Below are 17,831 nucleotides of genomic sequence, written 5' to 3'. Positions count from 1 at the left end.
TGCAGAGCCGGGCCGAATCTCCACCATCCGCTCTGCTTTCTAGAAGGTCCGTATTGATCGGTATGTCCTTCGCCGTTCCCGTTCATCCGTACGGCTAAATACCGCTCTGGTGATTGTTTACCCGCCATATTTCCTGCTTCCGGTTCTTGCTCGAGCCCATCGATTGCTTGTTGATTGTGTTACATCACCGTAAATACTGAAAGAAACTTGTTGGATGTCGTGCTAAGCTCAAGAGTAGCAAAAGACTGATCTGGAACAACTCAGATTACCACCATAACTCAACAATGGAGATGACTCCTGTAAAACTTCTGGTCAAATTTCTTCAAGTCCAGTGGCCAAGACAAGAAGCTTTTAAAACAGTGGTTCTTAACCTGGGTTCGATCGAACCCCAGGGGGTCAAGACACACATCGGTGATGACATCACTGGCCGCAGGTGATCACGCTACATAGCTTAGCCTATCCGTGCCGCAGGGATTTCGGCGCGCTCAGTTGTAGTAACTTGTGACTGTCGTGATGGTACGTCATGTGATTTCTTTCTTAATATTTTAATCCCTTCATACTGATTATGTCGGGCAAAAAAAGAAAGCGGTCGGAAGAACACGTACAATACGGATTCACACGTATGACGGAACGTGATTGGAATCGATGTCCGAACGGCATGATTTGCAAAGACAAGATGAGCAATTCTAGTCCGGCGCCGGCAAAACTAAGGGAAGGCTTCCTTCAGCTGCATGGAGATGGGAGCTACAAGAACATAGCGCTTGCTGGATTCAAGGTGAAGGGAGCCAGATTCCACGAAAAGGCTCCTCCGCCTGTTCTTTGTACCCATCGACGAAACGATCCTCCATCCAATAAAGAAGGGTTCGGTGAATGCGCATGTAAAACAGGTGGGGTTCAGTACCTCCAACAAGGTTAAGAACCGCTGTTTTAGCACAACCTGGATTACTGAGAACCTCCACAGCTCCAACGTTTCTCTACGATCTCGATACGTCGGAGAGCTGGATGTCGTCATCCACCGTATTTCCTGTTTCCAGTTCTTACGCGAGCTCATCCATTGCTAGTTGATTGTGTTACATCACCGTAAATACCTAAATAAACTTGTTGGGTGTTGTGCTAAACTCAAGAGTAGGAATAATCTTCTATAAATCCAGTAGTTTTGAGAGTTTTGAAACATCTTTCCACCTCATCACTATGCGACCCAAAATTGCCCCGATGTGTGGATGACCGATGGAACGGTTGCGCGTCTCTATTTGGACAAGCGAAGCGCGGGATTAGCCGTGTTGATAATAAACGAGTGAATGACTTCCTGGTTCCCTTCCAGGAAGCTGAAAGGTTATCAGGTCACGTTTGTCCCGAGGCTCCCTGATAAATTCAGACATTTGGCATTCAGGAGCCAAAAGGTGGTTGACGACGTCAGAACGGCCGCCGCACCGGGTTCCTTTCTTGCGTCCGATTCAAAAAATAAAAGAACGATTGGGTGATCAGGTGGTGAGATGTTTCAAAACTGCTGGATTTATCGAAGATTTCCGTAAATTCCGGCATAAAAGCCGCTACAATTTTCACCCGCTTTTAACAACGATGCTGCTAATTTTTGGATTTTTAAAGTAAGCAAACCCGCTCGCATTGATGATAATTCTTCAGATCAGCCGATTTTGCGTTTATTCCACACAACAGTCATGAAGAAGACACGCAGAAATGCATCAGTCTGGCTGTCAAAGAAGGAAAAAGTTGCTGAATGCAAATTCGGCATCTGTTCTGGAAAAAAAGCATTTGCGTTACGTAGGTGTAGATGTTACCATCATTTATTTCATTAAAAATCTTCCCTGTAACATCTTGCTGCTTTAATACCTCATGTTTCAACAGGGACAAGAGAGGCTTATTTATGTACGATTTCTTTTTTCTTTTAAAAATGAGTAGCAGCGCTCCGTAGTCCGGAATTTACGGCACATCCGTGCTGCTCGAAAGAGTCAAAATTTAATGCCGTAGGCAGTAAAAGTGACATTTCCGGAACCCGACGTGCAAAACGGCTGTTTTTCAAATCAGGAAAAAAGACCGAACACCGGGTCGCGTCTGGTTGGCTGTCGGAGGCGGAAGTGCAAACCGCCGAACCAGGAAGTAAACGTCCGACTAAGAATTAAATGATCTCGAGTTTAGCTCGAAAACGATCTCTTTCGGAGGAGAGAAAATGTTTATTTATCGGAAACATGTTGATGTTTCGGCGAGCGTATTAAACAGGTGCAGACGGTGTGACGGACCAAGCGGGGGGGGATTTACGGCTTACCGAGACGTTTCTGCTGATCAATGAAACCTCTCTGCGCCGTGCTTCCACGGTAAGCCGGTGTGAAGCCGCAGGGGGTTTCGGACGCCATTTATCCCCGCGTTCGGACCGAAAGGCCTCACGTTAATGGCCAAAGTTCGTCCCGGCGCCGCCTGACAGTTTCATCGGGGGCCGAAAAAACAAAACGTCACCCGCATCTCGAGCGGCGGGTTTGTCTAATTAGCCCGGATTTCAGTAATGCTTTATCGATAAATATTGCGCTGAGAACTCAGCAAAGTGTGTGTGTGTGTGTTAGAGTGTGTGGGGGTTAGCGCTCAAAGGTGTTAAACCCCCCCCCCCAAACACAAAAAGCAGCCTTGCCTTTCTTTGGGTAAAGAGGATTAGCCGCTTTCTGCATCGTAGTTCGGTTTCTCGGCGTTCGCTAATCAAAGTGAGCCCACCAGAACGAGGATATTCCAGCTAATCTGGTGTTTATGTCTGCGCTTTATCAGCCTGGGTAGAATATCTCCCGCACGAAACCTTGATTTCTGACTGGGTGTCGCCGTCGCGACCCTTGTCTCGAGGATGCTCGGCAAAAAAAAAAGTTAAATGCAGTTTGTTCGTTCTCGTTAAAAAAAAATGGGGGTTTTAAAAGCGACCTGCGACTAAATGACTCATTAACAGCCTGTAAACGTCCGAAAGAATTGTTCATCTGCACCCTGGAGCTTCCGTTATTGTCTGATTTTGAATTTTAATGAGTAGTTTTCACACTGATCTTAGTATTTCATGCAGTTCTTGCCTCCGTGTGTGTGTGAAACATCACCCTTCTCTCTTTTCAAGCCAGAAATAATAAGCCATTGCCCCTCTTTACACAGTGCCGTGCACGGCCTCGGGATCAGTTATCAGCTGATGTCACCGTGACACGACGTGTCGGTGCCTCATCCGAAGGTCGGCGGCGACATAAAGGTCAGAATAGCTTGTCTGTCGCTGAAAGGTCAACGGCTCAGTCCAAACTACAGGTTAATCTGGTGGTATATATATATGTGTGTGTGTGTGTGTGTGTGTGTGTGTGTGTTGGGGTTGTTTCTCAGTGAAGCTGCTCCGCCTGATGTGAAACCTCCACCTTGTTGAGCCGCATTTTGTAATAACGGTGCATTTTGGAATAAACGTCCAAAATGTAATCACTTTTTCATTTCATTTTGTAATCAACAACCTCATTTTGTAATAAACTGCCCTAACGCATTTTGTAATAAATTTTGCCGCATTATGTAATAAATTATTACATTTTGAGAAGATTATTTAACTTTTTTATCCTCTAGGAAATGTAATAACATGGAATTTATAGAATATTCTCTGTTAATACAACCTTTGAATAGTGTACTGATAGTAATTGCTAAGTACTGCTACTAGGCTAATACACTGATACTAATAATAGGCCTAGCATTTACAAATACTTTAAAGTGAAATAAAATACAATTAGAAACAAATAAACTATGCTTTAGAATTGTTATTACATAATGCACCATGTTTTTACATTTCCTAGAGAATAAAAAAGTTGCAAGTGCATTTTGGAATAATCTCCTCAATATGTAATAACTTATTACATAATGCGGGAAAATTTATTACAAAATGCATCGGGGCAGTTTATTACAAAATGCGGCTTTATTACAAAATGAAATTAAAAAGTGATTACATTTTGGACGTTTATTACAAAATGCGTCTCAACACGCCTGCAGCTTGTTGTATCTTCTCTCCTTGCAGGGCACCAAAGTTTTCCCAGATGTCAATATTTGGCTGAGTGGTGATTTTCACCTCCATTCACGGAATCCGAAATATTTCCTTTTTTTTTTTTCTTTTCCGACATCTTTCTGACATCCTTCTGCTTCCACGCAAGATCTCCACCAAAACCCCTTTTGAACCCGCTTGAAATATCCGTTCATTTATCAACTCCCGACTACATTCATGGACACACGGTGTTTGGGGTTCCACACGCGTGGCGGCTCCTCATCTCGCCGAGCCGATATTATCGACAAACTTCCGAGAAATCAAGCATCTCGGGGAAATAATAACACAAAAAAAAAAAAAAAAAAGCAGGAAGTCGGGCGTGATGCCGGCCGCCGAGGCGTGGGAGGAAATCAGCTGGAGTCAGGATTGATCGGCCTGCAGAGTTATAAAGCCTCTCAAATGCATGTGTGTGTGTGTGTGTGTGTGTGTGTGTGTGGCGGCGATCGCCCTTTCCCGCCCTGCCCCAGCCGTCCTCCAGGACAAGCTGCATCAGCAGGACGGAGGTCTTACATAAGACCTGATGACTTCAACGGCTGCGCCGGGAGATTCGGCCCACTTATGAAAGCCAGGGATAAAGTTGAGGGTGTCGGGGGGGATTTTGACGCTGGAAACTGGAAGGTCAGGTCGGGGCTGGAGGTCGCGGCGTCCCAGTCGGAGAAGGATCTACTCTCTGCGATTCTTCTGTCGATGATGATAATAATTTATCCTTTATTAATCCCGTGGGGGGTCCGATAACTCCGGACCCTCGCAGGTGGACCTGCGTTAGTGAACCGGATCAGGGGTCGGCAACCCGCAGCTAAATGAATAAATATTAAATATTTAATACGTTTTAAATATTTAATTGAAGTGTATTTCACTTGTGTTAATTCTTTTTTTTTTTTTTTTTTTTTTTTTTAGTTCTAAGTTGGGAGATTATTGTGATCTTGATATATTAAATAAAATTATATTTATTATTTTTCGCCGCTCAAAATAACGTCACCCTCGCGGAAGCCGGTATACCCGCCGGCCGGTAAAGTCCCGATTTGCAGATGCTGCGCGCAGAAGTTCAGGAGCAGAAGCCCCATAAAGCAGGTAAAATAAATATCTATGAAGATATTTTGCAAATATTTATTTTTTATTGTTTACTGACACAGTGATTTTTTTTCCCGATTTATTTTTAAAATTCAGGTCAAGGCTCCGCTACACGCTCTGAAAGCCCAAAGCTCAAAATGAGTTCATTACATAAATAAGATTTAATTTTCTCTGTAATACTTTGTGAATTTCAGAAGCAACACACTACACACTTATTTATACAAAGTGTAAAGGTAATGAAAAGCAATATATACAGTGGTACCTTTATTTTAGAAGTCAAAAAAGTAATTGCGGCTCCCAGTGTTTTCTTTTCCGAGGAAACCGGGTCCAAATGGCTCTTTGGGTGTTAAAGGTTGCCGACCCCTGGACTGGATCATAAATTCCAGCGCAAAAACTTCAATATGAATGAAACATCGGCAAAGAATAGATTGCAGCCTGCCGCGGTACAGCTACACCGACAATATCCACATTGATGTTAACGTGCCAAAAATGTTGTTCTAAAACGAAGTACAAATAAAACTTCTGCTCGTAGGATTTATTACGACCTCAAAGTGACCTATAAAAGGTGACATCAAAACGTCGGGGATTCTGACTGATACCTTTTCACCGGAATCGCTTCCCGATTAGACGGAAAAATACCTGCGAAACTAACAGCGTCAACATTTTCTGCCACTAACCAGCACAGCATGCTAAACATGCTAAACTAGCATGCGAAACTAACAATCCAACATCGGATTCTACATGTTTTCTCATGACCTGCGTCGATGAATTGGATTTTTATGATGTGTTATTACCAGATGGAATGGATTAGAAAGCCATTTTAAAAGGAAAAATATCCAGAGGGCGGATTGGCAACAACCATCACTATCGCCACTTTCGCACTGTGGGAACCTTTCGCACTTCCTACAACCTTTTCAAGAACTAGGCTGTTTTTTTCTAGCATGTGGACGGCAGAGAACCAGGGACGATGGATCTCAGTTCCTAAAGCCACTGGTAAGATGTAGGTCATGGATGTCAAACTCAAATACACACAAATTCAAAACTGGGACAAAGTTGCAGGCCAATGTTGATATTCATTGAAAAAAAAAAAAATCCACTATATATAGCAAAGAACCTTTCCATGTGGACCCAAACAAACCTTAGTACTTTACAATATGCAATGCTGAAAAAAATAAAGGGAACACTAATATAAGAATAAGAACAACTTTATTTATCCCGAAGGAAATTGGAGTGCCAGAGTTTCAAGTAAAAACATAACTATAATAAATAAATAATAGTAGGAAGGTGGGAGAATAAGAAATACAAATAAAACCATAAAGTGTCAAAGTCAAGGCTATAAAGTGTTTTAAGGTCTTTAAAAGTACAAAGATTTGAATATTCCCTTCGGCTGAAGGGAGATAACGCATCCTAGATCTGAACGAATGAAATATTCTTATGAAATACTTTGTTCCTTACAATGTTGAATGTGCCGACAACAAAATCACACAAAAATAATCAATGGAAATGAAATGTATGAACCCGTGGAGGTCTGGATTTGGAGTCACACTCCAAATAAAAGTGGAAAAACACATGTTGTGTCCTTAAAATAAGTCAAAATGAATCCATGTTGCTTCTTAAGTTGACAGTTTAATTTCACACAAGAGTGACTGACCTGGAGTTACAAGTGTTCCCTTTATTTTTTGGAGCAGTATATAACTTGATGTTGCATAATTCTAATAAAAAAAAAAAATCTTAAATAAATACCAAATAAAAATCGGATGCCTCTTTTTATTTGTAGCTTTCGGAATTACATTTCAACAGTAACCTTTTTCCACAGGCTAATGATAATAAATACAAAAATCAAATAACAATAATAACCCCATGAACTAATAATAATATCCTCCAATGAACGTGAAACCATCCAAGCCCATGTCTTTGAGCTGCAACAAAAAGTGCATCAAGAAAAGGTTAATTATTGCTCAGCTTGCGTCCACCTTTTTGCTTCTTCTACCGTTCTGTTGCCGTTTTTCGGAGGGTTAGCACGCTGCTAGTATTAGCATAAGGTCGCTACGACTGCTGTCAACAGAGGAGAGGGTGTTTATGGGTCGCAGCAGAGCATTCTGGGATTTGTAGTATTAGCGGTACAAGCGCTGTAGGCTAGTATACCAGCAGGCTAGCTCTGGTAGTATTTGGTACGGCTTCACCGGACAAATATAATTACACGGCGGACCAAATATGGCCCGCGGGCCAGAGTTTGGCACCTATGATGTAAATGATTGGTGAAACTCATAAGCCACAACCACTCCCAGATACTGCTAGCAGACCGCAAACTGACATTTTAAAAAAGTAGCGCTGTGGTCTCTAGTTAGCTGCTCTCTTTTGACTTGAGGCAATAATGCACAGAACCAGCGTGAAACTGGACCGATGCAGAAGCTCAAGAGCTTCTGGCCTGCTAGAACGCAAACGCTGTTAGCTAACAGCCAGGATTCGTTATTATTGAACCCATCCTCACTCCCAAAGCGTCCCAGTGCAATCCCATGACGAGTCACATAGCGACGCATTAGACACCCTGTTTTTTGTTATTTTGTTACGAACCTGGAGCGTCATGCCTACGTCAACATCTCACCTTCCGTCAGGCGGCTGACAAATTGGGAGTGAGGAACTTTTGTGACGGTACCACCATGCGGAGCATGAATGCTGTGGCTACTTTGCTCTCCATGTTGGCGGCGCCTTGTCTTCTTCTTGAACCCGTCTCTTCAACTCTTTTCCACGCTCTCCGCTGCTCTGGACTGTTGACCCCAAGTACCTAAAATCCTCCAACTTCTTGATCTCCACTCCCTGTAGCCTCACTGTTCCAAATGGGTTCCTCTTATTCACACACATATACTCTGTTTTGCTACAACTAACCTTCATTCCTCTCCTTTCCAGAGCATACCTCCACCTCTCTAGATGTTCCTCTACCTGTTCTCTGCTCTCACTACAGATCACAATGTCATCTGCAAACATCGTGGTCCATGAAGGTTCCTGTCTAACCTCATCTGTCAGCCACTGCAAACAAGAAGGGGTTCAGAGCTGAACCCTGATGGAGTCCCACCTCCACCTTGAACTTCTCTGTTACCCCTACAGCACACCGTACCACTGTCTCACAGCGAGCATACATGTCCTGCACCAGCCTGACATACTTCTCTGCTACTCCAGACTTCCTCATACAATACCAGAGTTCCTCTCTTAGTACCCTGTCTTATGTATTTTTTAAATAATCGTATAAATAGATGATTTTGATTTTATCCACCTTTTGGACTCTCTCATAGTCCAGGTGACCGTCACAGGCCACCGGGGTTTCGAGTGGGCTATAAGTCCTTTGCATTTTCTGTCAAGTCAGGACCGACGTCAACAAAGTCGTGACCCGAGTCCAGGTCAAATACAGAAGCTCAGGTTGCAAAATCAGCACGAAGGAAGAACAGCAGGGATTTAAAATCAACCCCGTCGAGTCTTTTTTAGCGCAAAGCACCATCTCGTACAGCAATGATGTCCAAAGACCGCGTGGGACAACAAGAACGATGAGGGGAACGCAGAACAATGAGTGGCTTCAGCTGCCTCTCCTTCATCCTACTCTGAATTCCCTGCAGTGTGAGCATCCCAGAAAAGACGAGGGGACGGCAGGGGGGGACAAAAGGCCGAGTGTCTCACCGCCGCTCAAAGCGACGTCTCAGGGCGCTCGCCACCAACCGGCCCACATATGACGGCCGACTGGAACCGGCTCCGGCTCGAGGGGCCCCTTCAGTCCCTGGCTCTGCCTCTGGCACCTGTGGGCCGACGAGCCGGAGTCCAGATGGAGCCTCCTTCGGACATACCGGGCAAGCCGAACGCCGGAGGGGCGAGGAGGCCCCGAGGAGACGGGGATCATCCTTAATAAGAGCGCAATTACTGTAAAGCTACGTCATCCGTGCATGTTTTTATCCGTATGGACAAAATCGCGGTGTTGTTGAGGGTCAGGGGTTGCAGCTTCACCAGGGACTGCATTCCACTTTCATTTAAACGTGTATATTTAAAAACAAAGGAACAATTGAAATGAAGTAAAACTCTTGAATTTCTCTGCTGTCTAATCGCCTAATATCGCTATTGATTTACAGTGTGCAGAAAATTTGAGCAGTTTATTTCTTTATTTTCTTCTCATCACCCATCGTAATTTTGTAATTTCTCACTACTTTTCCCACCATTATTTTTAACCGACTTTCTACAGTACATTTAAAAAAAGAAAACATTACAAAATGTTTGCTAAACCCGTAGGTTTCAACATCCTGACAGCACAACGTAATAATAAAGCGCACACACACACACACACACGGTTCTCCCTTAGCTGCCGCTCACACGTTAAAAAAAAATAAAAAAAACAATCTGAACCACACACACACACACACACACACACACACGAAGAGGGACGACCCTCAGCATATTTCATATCCTGACCCACCTTTACGAGCCGCAGCAGAACTGCAGTCTCATAAACTCCCTGTGGCGCCTTAGAAAAAGCACAAGTGACATTGGCACAGTGGCAAATACTGCATGTGTGTGTGTGTGTGTGTGTGTGTGTGAGTGTGTGTGTGTGTTTTTCCTTTTAAGACATCTAAATCTGACATTTCGATTTCCAGAAGGACCCAGCCGGCAGCCGGCCTACGACCAGGACGAAGACGCCTCCCTCGTCCCCGACAGGTGATTATCAAGGAGTCTCTGACCCGAGGTGTGTTTGAGGGGGTGGAGGAGGTTTTCTGAAAGCCTCGCGGCTTTAACAGCCCCGGGCTTCTGAGACGCCCCTCCTGCAGCCGCTGCCAGAAGAGGGATTTACGGAGGTGGGAAGAAATTACCGGGACAAATAGATCAAATCAAGGGAAGAAAGACGCGGTGATGAAAAATCCCGGCGGAGGCGGATCAAGCGGAGGTGGAGAGTCGGTCAGGAATCGACGAAATACATTCAATTGTTTTTAATTATCTTAACGTGAATTATTCTTCGTCTGAATATTATTATTGTGAGGGAGAGAGGATCCAGAGGAGGTTTAAATGGAAGCAGGTGATTTGTTTTGGTGACCTCTGAAAGGGGAAAAGAAAGATCTTAATGATCTGACATCCAGCTGGATCCAATATTTCAAAGAAGATGTGAAAATCCCTTGAACCCAAAAAGTGGAAAAAAAAAAAAATATGAAACATATTTATTCAGGTTGAAAGAAGAAATGACAAGAAATAAAAAACTACGACAGAGGAGTATTTTTTTTGGACAAATCAGCTAGAATACAGGCGTAAAGAAGAACTTTGCATTTACCAAGATATAAACTAGGACTGGGACTTTAACGCCTTTAATTTTGATTCATTTATAACCAGAAAAAAAAAATGAACATGGAAAAAAAATAATAACTAAACATACTTATTCAGGTTGAAAGAAGAAATGACAAGAAATAAAAAACTACTACAGAGGAGTATTTTTTTTGGACAAATCAGCTAGAATACAGGCGTAAAGAAGAACTTTGCATTTACCAAGATATAAACTAGGACTGGGACTTTAATGCCTTAATTTTGATTCATTTATAACCAGAAAAAAAATTGAACGCAGGACAAAATTAAATGCATTTTAATCGCACTTAAATTTGCAGCGTGGAACTTTTCTCTTTTTCAGTTCCGAGGCGACGGATCACAGTTTGATGTGCGGACGAGACGACGCTGGTTGAAGGGAAATTTGAATAAAAGAAACATCCGGATGGAAGTAAAAATAAAAAAAAGCTGTTTTCCATTTAGGGAGGAGTTTACCTTTCACGAGAGCACCTCCAAGCTAAATACCGTAAATAACCAGGCCGCTAATTTGTAGATTTTTTTTTTGCGCTAACCGGCTCCACGCCAAAACATTTCGCCTCGTCCAATTCCGACAGCGAAGAAGACGACTTGAACGGTTTTAGTGCGCAGGAGGAAGACCAAGATAACATCAATTTAAACATAAATACACATAAATGTGTTTATTTTTAGCAGGTGCGGCTTATATTCAGGTGCGCCCAATAGTCCGGAAGTTATGCTATGCTGGGACTAGCATGCAGGTCACTAATATTAGCATGACAAATGTTGCAGTGTGATTAAAATGCAATTCAGTCCAATTAATCAATTATTAAGAATCGAATTGATTTAGTTATTTCTAATCAAGTCCCACCTCAGACATTTCCGATCAAGTCAAAGCAAGAAATGACCTTGGGGTATCAAGTGTGTCTTCCCTGAAAAATCAGCCGCGGATTGAGCATAAAATAGATTATTACACGGATTAAAATCACGCAATTAATCCGTTAAAAGAAAAATGTCTTCGCTAAGCCGACAATCATCGTTCCGGATAAACATTCGGGACGGAAGCGGTTTTGGAAGTGTGTGTTTGCTCGGAGAGTTTCCCCTCCTACTTTGGTGTCTCCATGTTAAATATGAGCAGAATCGCTTCGCTGAGATTATCAACATTGCTGAAAAAAAAAAAAAAAAAGAAAAATAAAGTCCATGCCCTATCTGCACACATAGGCGCGCCCATACACTCACACACACACACACACACACAGATTTACTATTAAATCCAGTGGGTTGAATCACATTTAAGGGGATTTTTTTCCTCCACCAGAACAATTCTGCACGCAGCACAAAAAAGCACAGACGATGAATGAAAGAATGATTGAATGAAAGCTTGAAAGGATGAATTGAAGCTAATCAAGCCTGAACGCTCGTCTTGGGAAACTTGAAAAAACAACCGAGTTTTAACTGAGCTGTGAGTCGATCGACCGATTCGGCCGTTTGGTTCAAGACCCAAAAAAAAGAACGGACGTTCGGGAGAAACAAAAATTGATTGCGTTGATACGAGAGGCGCCCCATTGTTCGCCCGGTTGCGAGGAAAGAAAGGTGCTGCGGTGTCGCCATACGGCTTAAACCCCCTTCGGCGCTTGTTGAGGCGGCAACGCTGAATCATGACTCAGCCACATTTCCCCACACCTCTTTCCCTCGACAGGCGAGCAGGATCGCACCGGTCGCTGGCTTCGGGAGGAGGAGGAGGCACCGATTATGACTCTGCTTTTAAAAACCAGGGGGCCGGAGAGAAAATCGAGGTCGCCCTTGAAAACGTCCTGAGATGAATTCTGACTTCGACCTCAGATCTGGACCTTAAAGCCAGGATTCCGAGATTGAAGTCTGAATTATGAGATGAAAGAGGCGTCTCTCCATCTGTCATCTTCCCCGTTTTTTTTTTATTTTATTTGTGGGGGTAAATAGTGAGATGGAAATGACGTAAACTGACCCAACCACCACCACCCGGGTTAGTCTTCTTTATCGTTAATCGTCTGTTCACCAAAACCACTAAACTGGAAACACCGACTGGAAATATCCTCAAACCCAACGAGAGATCGGGGAGAGTTATGGGTTAAAATGAGCGTGAATCTGCCGAGAATTTCCAGGAAATTGTCCGATATCACCCTTCATACCGTCCGCACCATGTATATAATATAATATACGCACTATGTAAATAACTTGTCCTTCTAGTTTTATTTTTATTAAAAAAAACCTGTGCATGCTATGAGCCGGGAGCTCTCATTGCAACATTTCACTGTGCCTGCATTAAAAATCAACCAACACCATTCCTGCAAGGAATGACCAAATAACCAGCAAGAGATTAACCCAAAAACATTTCTTAAAAATTACCTCTTACAGACTTTCATTAAGAACTGTAAAAAAAAAACAACATAATCAGTAAAGTTTCCAAGAATCACCAGGAAAACCCCAAAAATACTGCAAAATATACAAACGCGCTATCCTGCAGAAGCAATATTTAAAACACAACCTTGTATTTTCTATTTCCTTGTGCCCCCCCCCATTTCCTCCACTGCTTTTAACTCAACTGTCATCACACACACACACACACACACACACACACCTTCCTGTCTGAACGTGACAGACACCAGTCGATGAAGAGCGACACTGATCTTTAATAACAGTCCACTTCACACAAGGGGCTCCAATTCACTCCCCGCCATGAAACACCAACACACACACACACACATACACACACACACACACACACACACACACATCATGTGATGATGTAGGGAAACATGGCTGCCACTGAGAGGAGTAGAAGGAGGTCGATGGGGGCGTGAGGCGACACTCTGGTGAGTCCTGAAGCTGTGAAAGGGCTCCGTTCCTGGAAAACTATTTGGCTTATTTGGGCTGAACACCAAACGTGGGCCTGCCGGGGGGGTTTAAGCTAAGAGGATGAAGAGGGAAGGACTTAGTGGGGGGAAAAAAAAAAAATTATAATCAAAAAAACGCAGATATGCCATTGCCATTCAAGCAGCTTTTACTGCGACAGCTGAGTCGTCGCCTCTCTTTAACTTTGTCAGAATTTAAAAATCCGATAAATAGCGAACTCCTTTTCCCCACCTATTATATTTCATCTACGTCTCAAATCTGATTCCCTTTTTATTTCCCAGACATCTCTTTTCGCAGCATCCCGTAACATAATAAAAACCCAATCGTCATGGCGATGAGAAGAAACCGACGTCGGGGGAACATCTGTTGATAAGAAATCACCAGGCTCCTAATTGGCGTATCAATCAATCAATAGTGATCGATTGAGCGGTCCTCTGGCTCTTTATCTCTGCCTCGCTGGTTGAACGAATGGCGAACAAAGGATGCGTCAAAACGGCGCCACTTCCTGTTGCGTGAGGCGAGCGGCGCCTGACAAACCTGTGTGTTTGACGCAGTCCAGCCAGAGTTTATGAAACACAGAGGTGTTCAATTACGCATAAATTCAGATGGCGCTTATCGTTGCAGTGAGAAGTAAAACCATGAGCTTCTACTGTTTTGCTCAACAATTGTTTTCCAATTTATTCATGCTAGCGATGCGTCCAACGCCACTGACCCTCACGTTCACGGTGGTTCGATGAGTTTCTCGATGGATCGATACATTGACTGCCTACCATTTATTGTAAATTGTCCAAAAACGCAACCAAGTGCAACTAGCTTTTTTAAAGGACACAAAGAAAAAACGGCTTGTTTATCAAGCAGGCAACTGACCTGAAAGATCACAACAAACTCTTAAGACATGAACGTCCCATGAGAAGGAAAAGGCCTGGTGTGGAACTCCAGCGACCAGCCTAAGAGACAATTGGCTCAGACGATCGTCGGTCAGCAAATCAGAAACACATCTGATTATTGATTTTAAGTGTCATTAACAACAATTAGTTTCAGTGGTGAGACAGACGTTGTCGTAATTATTGACTATTGATTAAAAGTGTTGGTTTCCTTTAGTCGGGTCGTTACAGAGGAATCTTTGGGAAAATACCCCAAAAATAGCTAGAACAACAAAAAAAAAAAAAAAACTCCATAAGAAATCCCCTCCTTATCGACAAAATAAGAACCCTATCTGCTTCATGGCCAGGAAATCACAGGGCATACATACATATATATTCGCACATGAGTATATATATATATATGTGTATATATGGAGATATATCAATATAAAACGTATTTTACTTATTACTTTTTTCATTTTATTTATATTAAATGAAATCTGTATTTTGTGTATTTTGTGTATTTTGTGTGTCTGTAGGGTGTCCTTGAGAGTTAAGTAAAGAAAATGTATTCTTATTATTATTGTTATTATTACCTTTATTATTTAAATGTCCCTGTTATTTCTAGTCAACATTTACCAGAAATAAACACATAACAGGAATGTCCTTAAATTATTAAGAAAATAACCCTGATCATTTAAACACAGAAAACAAATTATTAGATCACAATTTTCTTAATAAGGAATATTTTACAGATTAAGCGATGTAGGGGACGAACCGACGGGGTCTCCGCGGTGCACCGTCACCGGGCGGAGAGACAGCCGAGACCCCCCCGGCTTCCACCGCCTCCACCCCCGGCTCACACCACCTGCACCCCCGGCTTTCACCGCCTCCACCCCCGGCTCACACCACCTGCACCCCCGGCTCCTGCCGCCGCCACCCCCGACTCCCAGCCCCTCCAACCCCGGCTCCCGGCCCCTCCACCACCTCCGACTCCCAGCCCCTCCACCACCGGCTCACACCACCTGCACCCTCGGCTCCCGCCGCCTCCACCCACGACCCCCAGCCCCTCCAACCCCGGCTACCGGCCCCTCCACCCCCGGCTCCTGCCGCCTCCTCCCCCCGACTCCTGCCGCCTCCACCCCCGGGCCCCCCCTTCCTGGCGCCGGGCCTGGCATGCGCCTGGCACCGCGGTGCCGCTAGCCGGCGGTGCCGCGGGCTCTCTGCCGTTAGCCGCCCGAGCTGGGGGGCTAAAACGCCGGCCGCAAAGTTTACCGGGACGCGGCGGTCGGTTCGCCTCACCTCGGGATGCAGTTCGGGGAGGAGCCGTCTATCTCCCACGTCGCGAACAGGTTCATGGGCACCGGTCTGTTGAGAGCCCCGCTCCCGGGGAAACTCAACCGACCGCTCCTCTCCGCCATGGTCCGGGCTGCGGGTGGGACCGTCCGATACCGAGCCGGGAGAAGGGGCGGGGGTGAGGCGGCTTCTCTGCGGCTCTGCGACGGGGGGTCCGGCGGGGAACCGTCACTCTCTCGCGTCCGGTACGGTGTGAGGCGCCGCCCGAGGGCTCATTTCCCCCTCGGCGTGGTCCTCCGGTGCCGGGCAGGAACCGCAGTGGGAGCCGCGCATTCGAGAACCGAGCGACCGCCGGGCTTGTTGTGCCCTCCACGCTGCTCCACAGATATGGGGGGTGATTAGTGGCAACACCGGCGGAAGGTGGAGGGATTTCCACCGTTTCCCAACACAATCCCCGCCCACTGCAGGACTCCGGAGGAGGCTGTGCAGAAGGCAGGATGGGGAAAACGACTGGATGGTGGGGAAAGAAGAGAGGGAGGACAGAAGAAGAGGAAGAGTAGACTGAGCATGGAAGAGCAAGTTGCTGCTGCAGCAAAGCGTGCTTTGTGCTTTGAGGAAATTGTAACGCTACAGACTGGAGTGACATACTGCAGTGTTTTACTCAGGGATGGTAAAACATCTGTTTAATGAGCAATAACCACTCAAGCCTGCGATATAACTAACCGTTCCCGCGTGGTTCCGAATAAAAAAAAAAAAAAAAAGAATTGATCGCACCCCAAACCACATCATTCCCAGCAACCCCCGAAATCAAGCAAAATCAACATAAACCCCAACATTCGTGACTTGTTACAATACCATCCTTTTTGCACTGCTTATCCTGCAGCCGTGCCTTCCAATGTTTTCCTCTTAACCTTCGTTTTTGGATTAGCGGGAGGAAACCGGAGATCCCAGAAGAAACCGAGGACATGGAAGCCCCCCGAGGCAGCGGAACCAGGGTCCTTCTTTGAGGGGCGCAAGCGTTGTATTGTGACAAATTTTCCGTGCACCGCCATATATATCATTTTCTCTATGATATAGTAGAAAGTGTCTTCGTCTTGGTGTCATTGCATGTCGTCGTTTTATGGCTTTGCACTGTGAGCTGCACAACTAACAGTTTTCATATATTAAACATAGGCAGTGGCCTCAAAATATTATTTCAAAAAATGTGAATTTATTTCGAGGAATAAACTAACAGATGCAGTGGAGCTTCACCTTCTCCCAGCAGGCGCGCCTCCGGCACTAAACACACCCCATAGCATGTCTCCCTGGGAGGAGAGGCCGGACATTGAACGTCTGTCCCCGCAGAAGGTGCGCCGTCCGGCCGGGAGGTGCAGCCGCTGCCGCCCGGTCCACGTCCCAAACTTCACGGATCTGTCGTTTCTCTTTATTATAAACAAAACAGTCCAGTGGGGACATTAACTGTAATAACACGTGTATAATTGTAAACATTTCGGATTCCCATTGTGCAAACTCACGTTTCTCCGAATTTGACCCGAGGTGCTACTGCCACCGTGCGGGGATCACTGGAAGTCAGGCAACAACTCGATTTTTTTAACATTTCTGTACATTTACTCTTTGTTTTTTGGTCATGTTATTCATAGTTGCAATGAGTGAGTAACTGGTACATAAAGGAAATTGAAATGGACGTCTCAAAAGGGATTAGTTTATGGTATTGCACACTAGTAATTTCTTTATTAGTTTTGAACTGATTTCTGGTTGCAGCGGCAACTAGGCATAAATGTTATTTATTATTCTTGTTACAATTGCTACACTTGTCACACTTATGTTAGGACAAAACACAATACGTTTCAGGACTATATGATGTCCTGTCTTATCCATAATATTGTTCTGTCTTGCATTTTAATGTGTCTTGTCTGTCTATGCATGGGATAGTGAAACATTAATTTCAACTCCTTTGTATTATGCTTTGTATTCACAGTGCATGTGAAAAGGAATAGACAACAAAAGCTGACTGTACTTTGAAAATCAAAAGCCATCATCCAGTTTGTTTATTTGTTGTTTTTCCTGATGGTTGTATATTTTCATTTATTTTTTAATTCTAGTGGGGAGGGAGAACGTTAACATATTCAGAGAATATAATGGATACCCCATTTTTGTATATTGTACAATTCTTTGGTTTACAAATAAGGACATGTAATTTCCCTCAAATGACCTGATGTGGAATTTCCAGGTCATTTGAAATATTTCAAACATGTGAACCAAAACATCAGATTGAGAAATTTAATTTCCTGAACTGCTTTAGAATGTAACTTAAAACCCTTTAAAACTATAGAAACTTGTGCCCTCAAACAATTACTATTTTCCATACA

The 17,831-nt window shown here is 44.2% G+C and overlaps 1 protein-coding gene across 3 annotated transcripts in view; it reads right to left on the bottom strand.

Moving 5' to 3' along the window:
* Positions 1-15,961, bottom strand: part of pacs2 (phosphofurin acidic cluster sorting protein 2) — an 86,929-nt gene extending 70,968 nt beyond the window's left edge. For all 3 annotated transcript variants that reach the window (XM_086158356.1, XM_086158373.1, XM_086158365.1), the window contains exon 1: positions 15,469-15,961. In XM_086158356.1, the coding sequence (XP_086014482.1) occupies positions 15,469-15,587 (119 nt within the window). In that variant the 5' untranslated portion in view covers positions 15,588-15,961. The remainder of the gene's footprint in view (positions 1-15,468) is intronic.
* Positions 15,962-17,831: the final 1,870 nt, after the last annotated feature.

Source organism: Fistularia commersonii, chromosome 1 (assembly GCF_037954325.1).
Source record: "Fistularia commersonii isolate RoL2024-O1a breed Wild chromosome 1, RoL_Fcom_v1.0, whole genome shotgun sequence".
NCBI lineage: Eukaryota > Metazoa > Chordata > Actinopteri > Syngnathiformes > Fistulariidae > Fistularia > Fistularia commersonii.
This window is presented reverse-complemented; position numbering and strand designations above follow the sequence as displayed.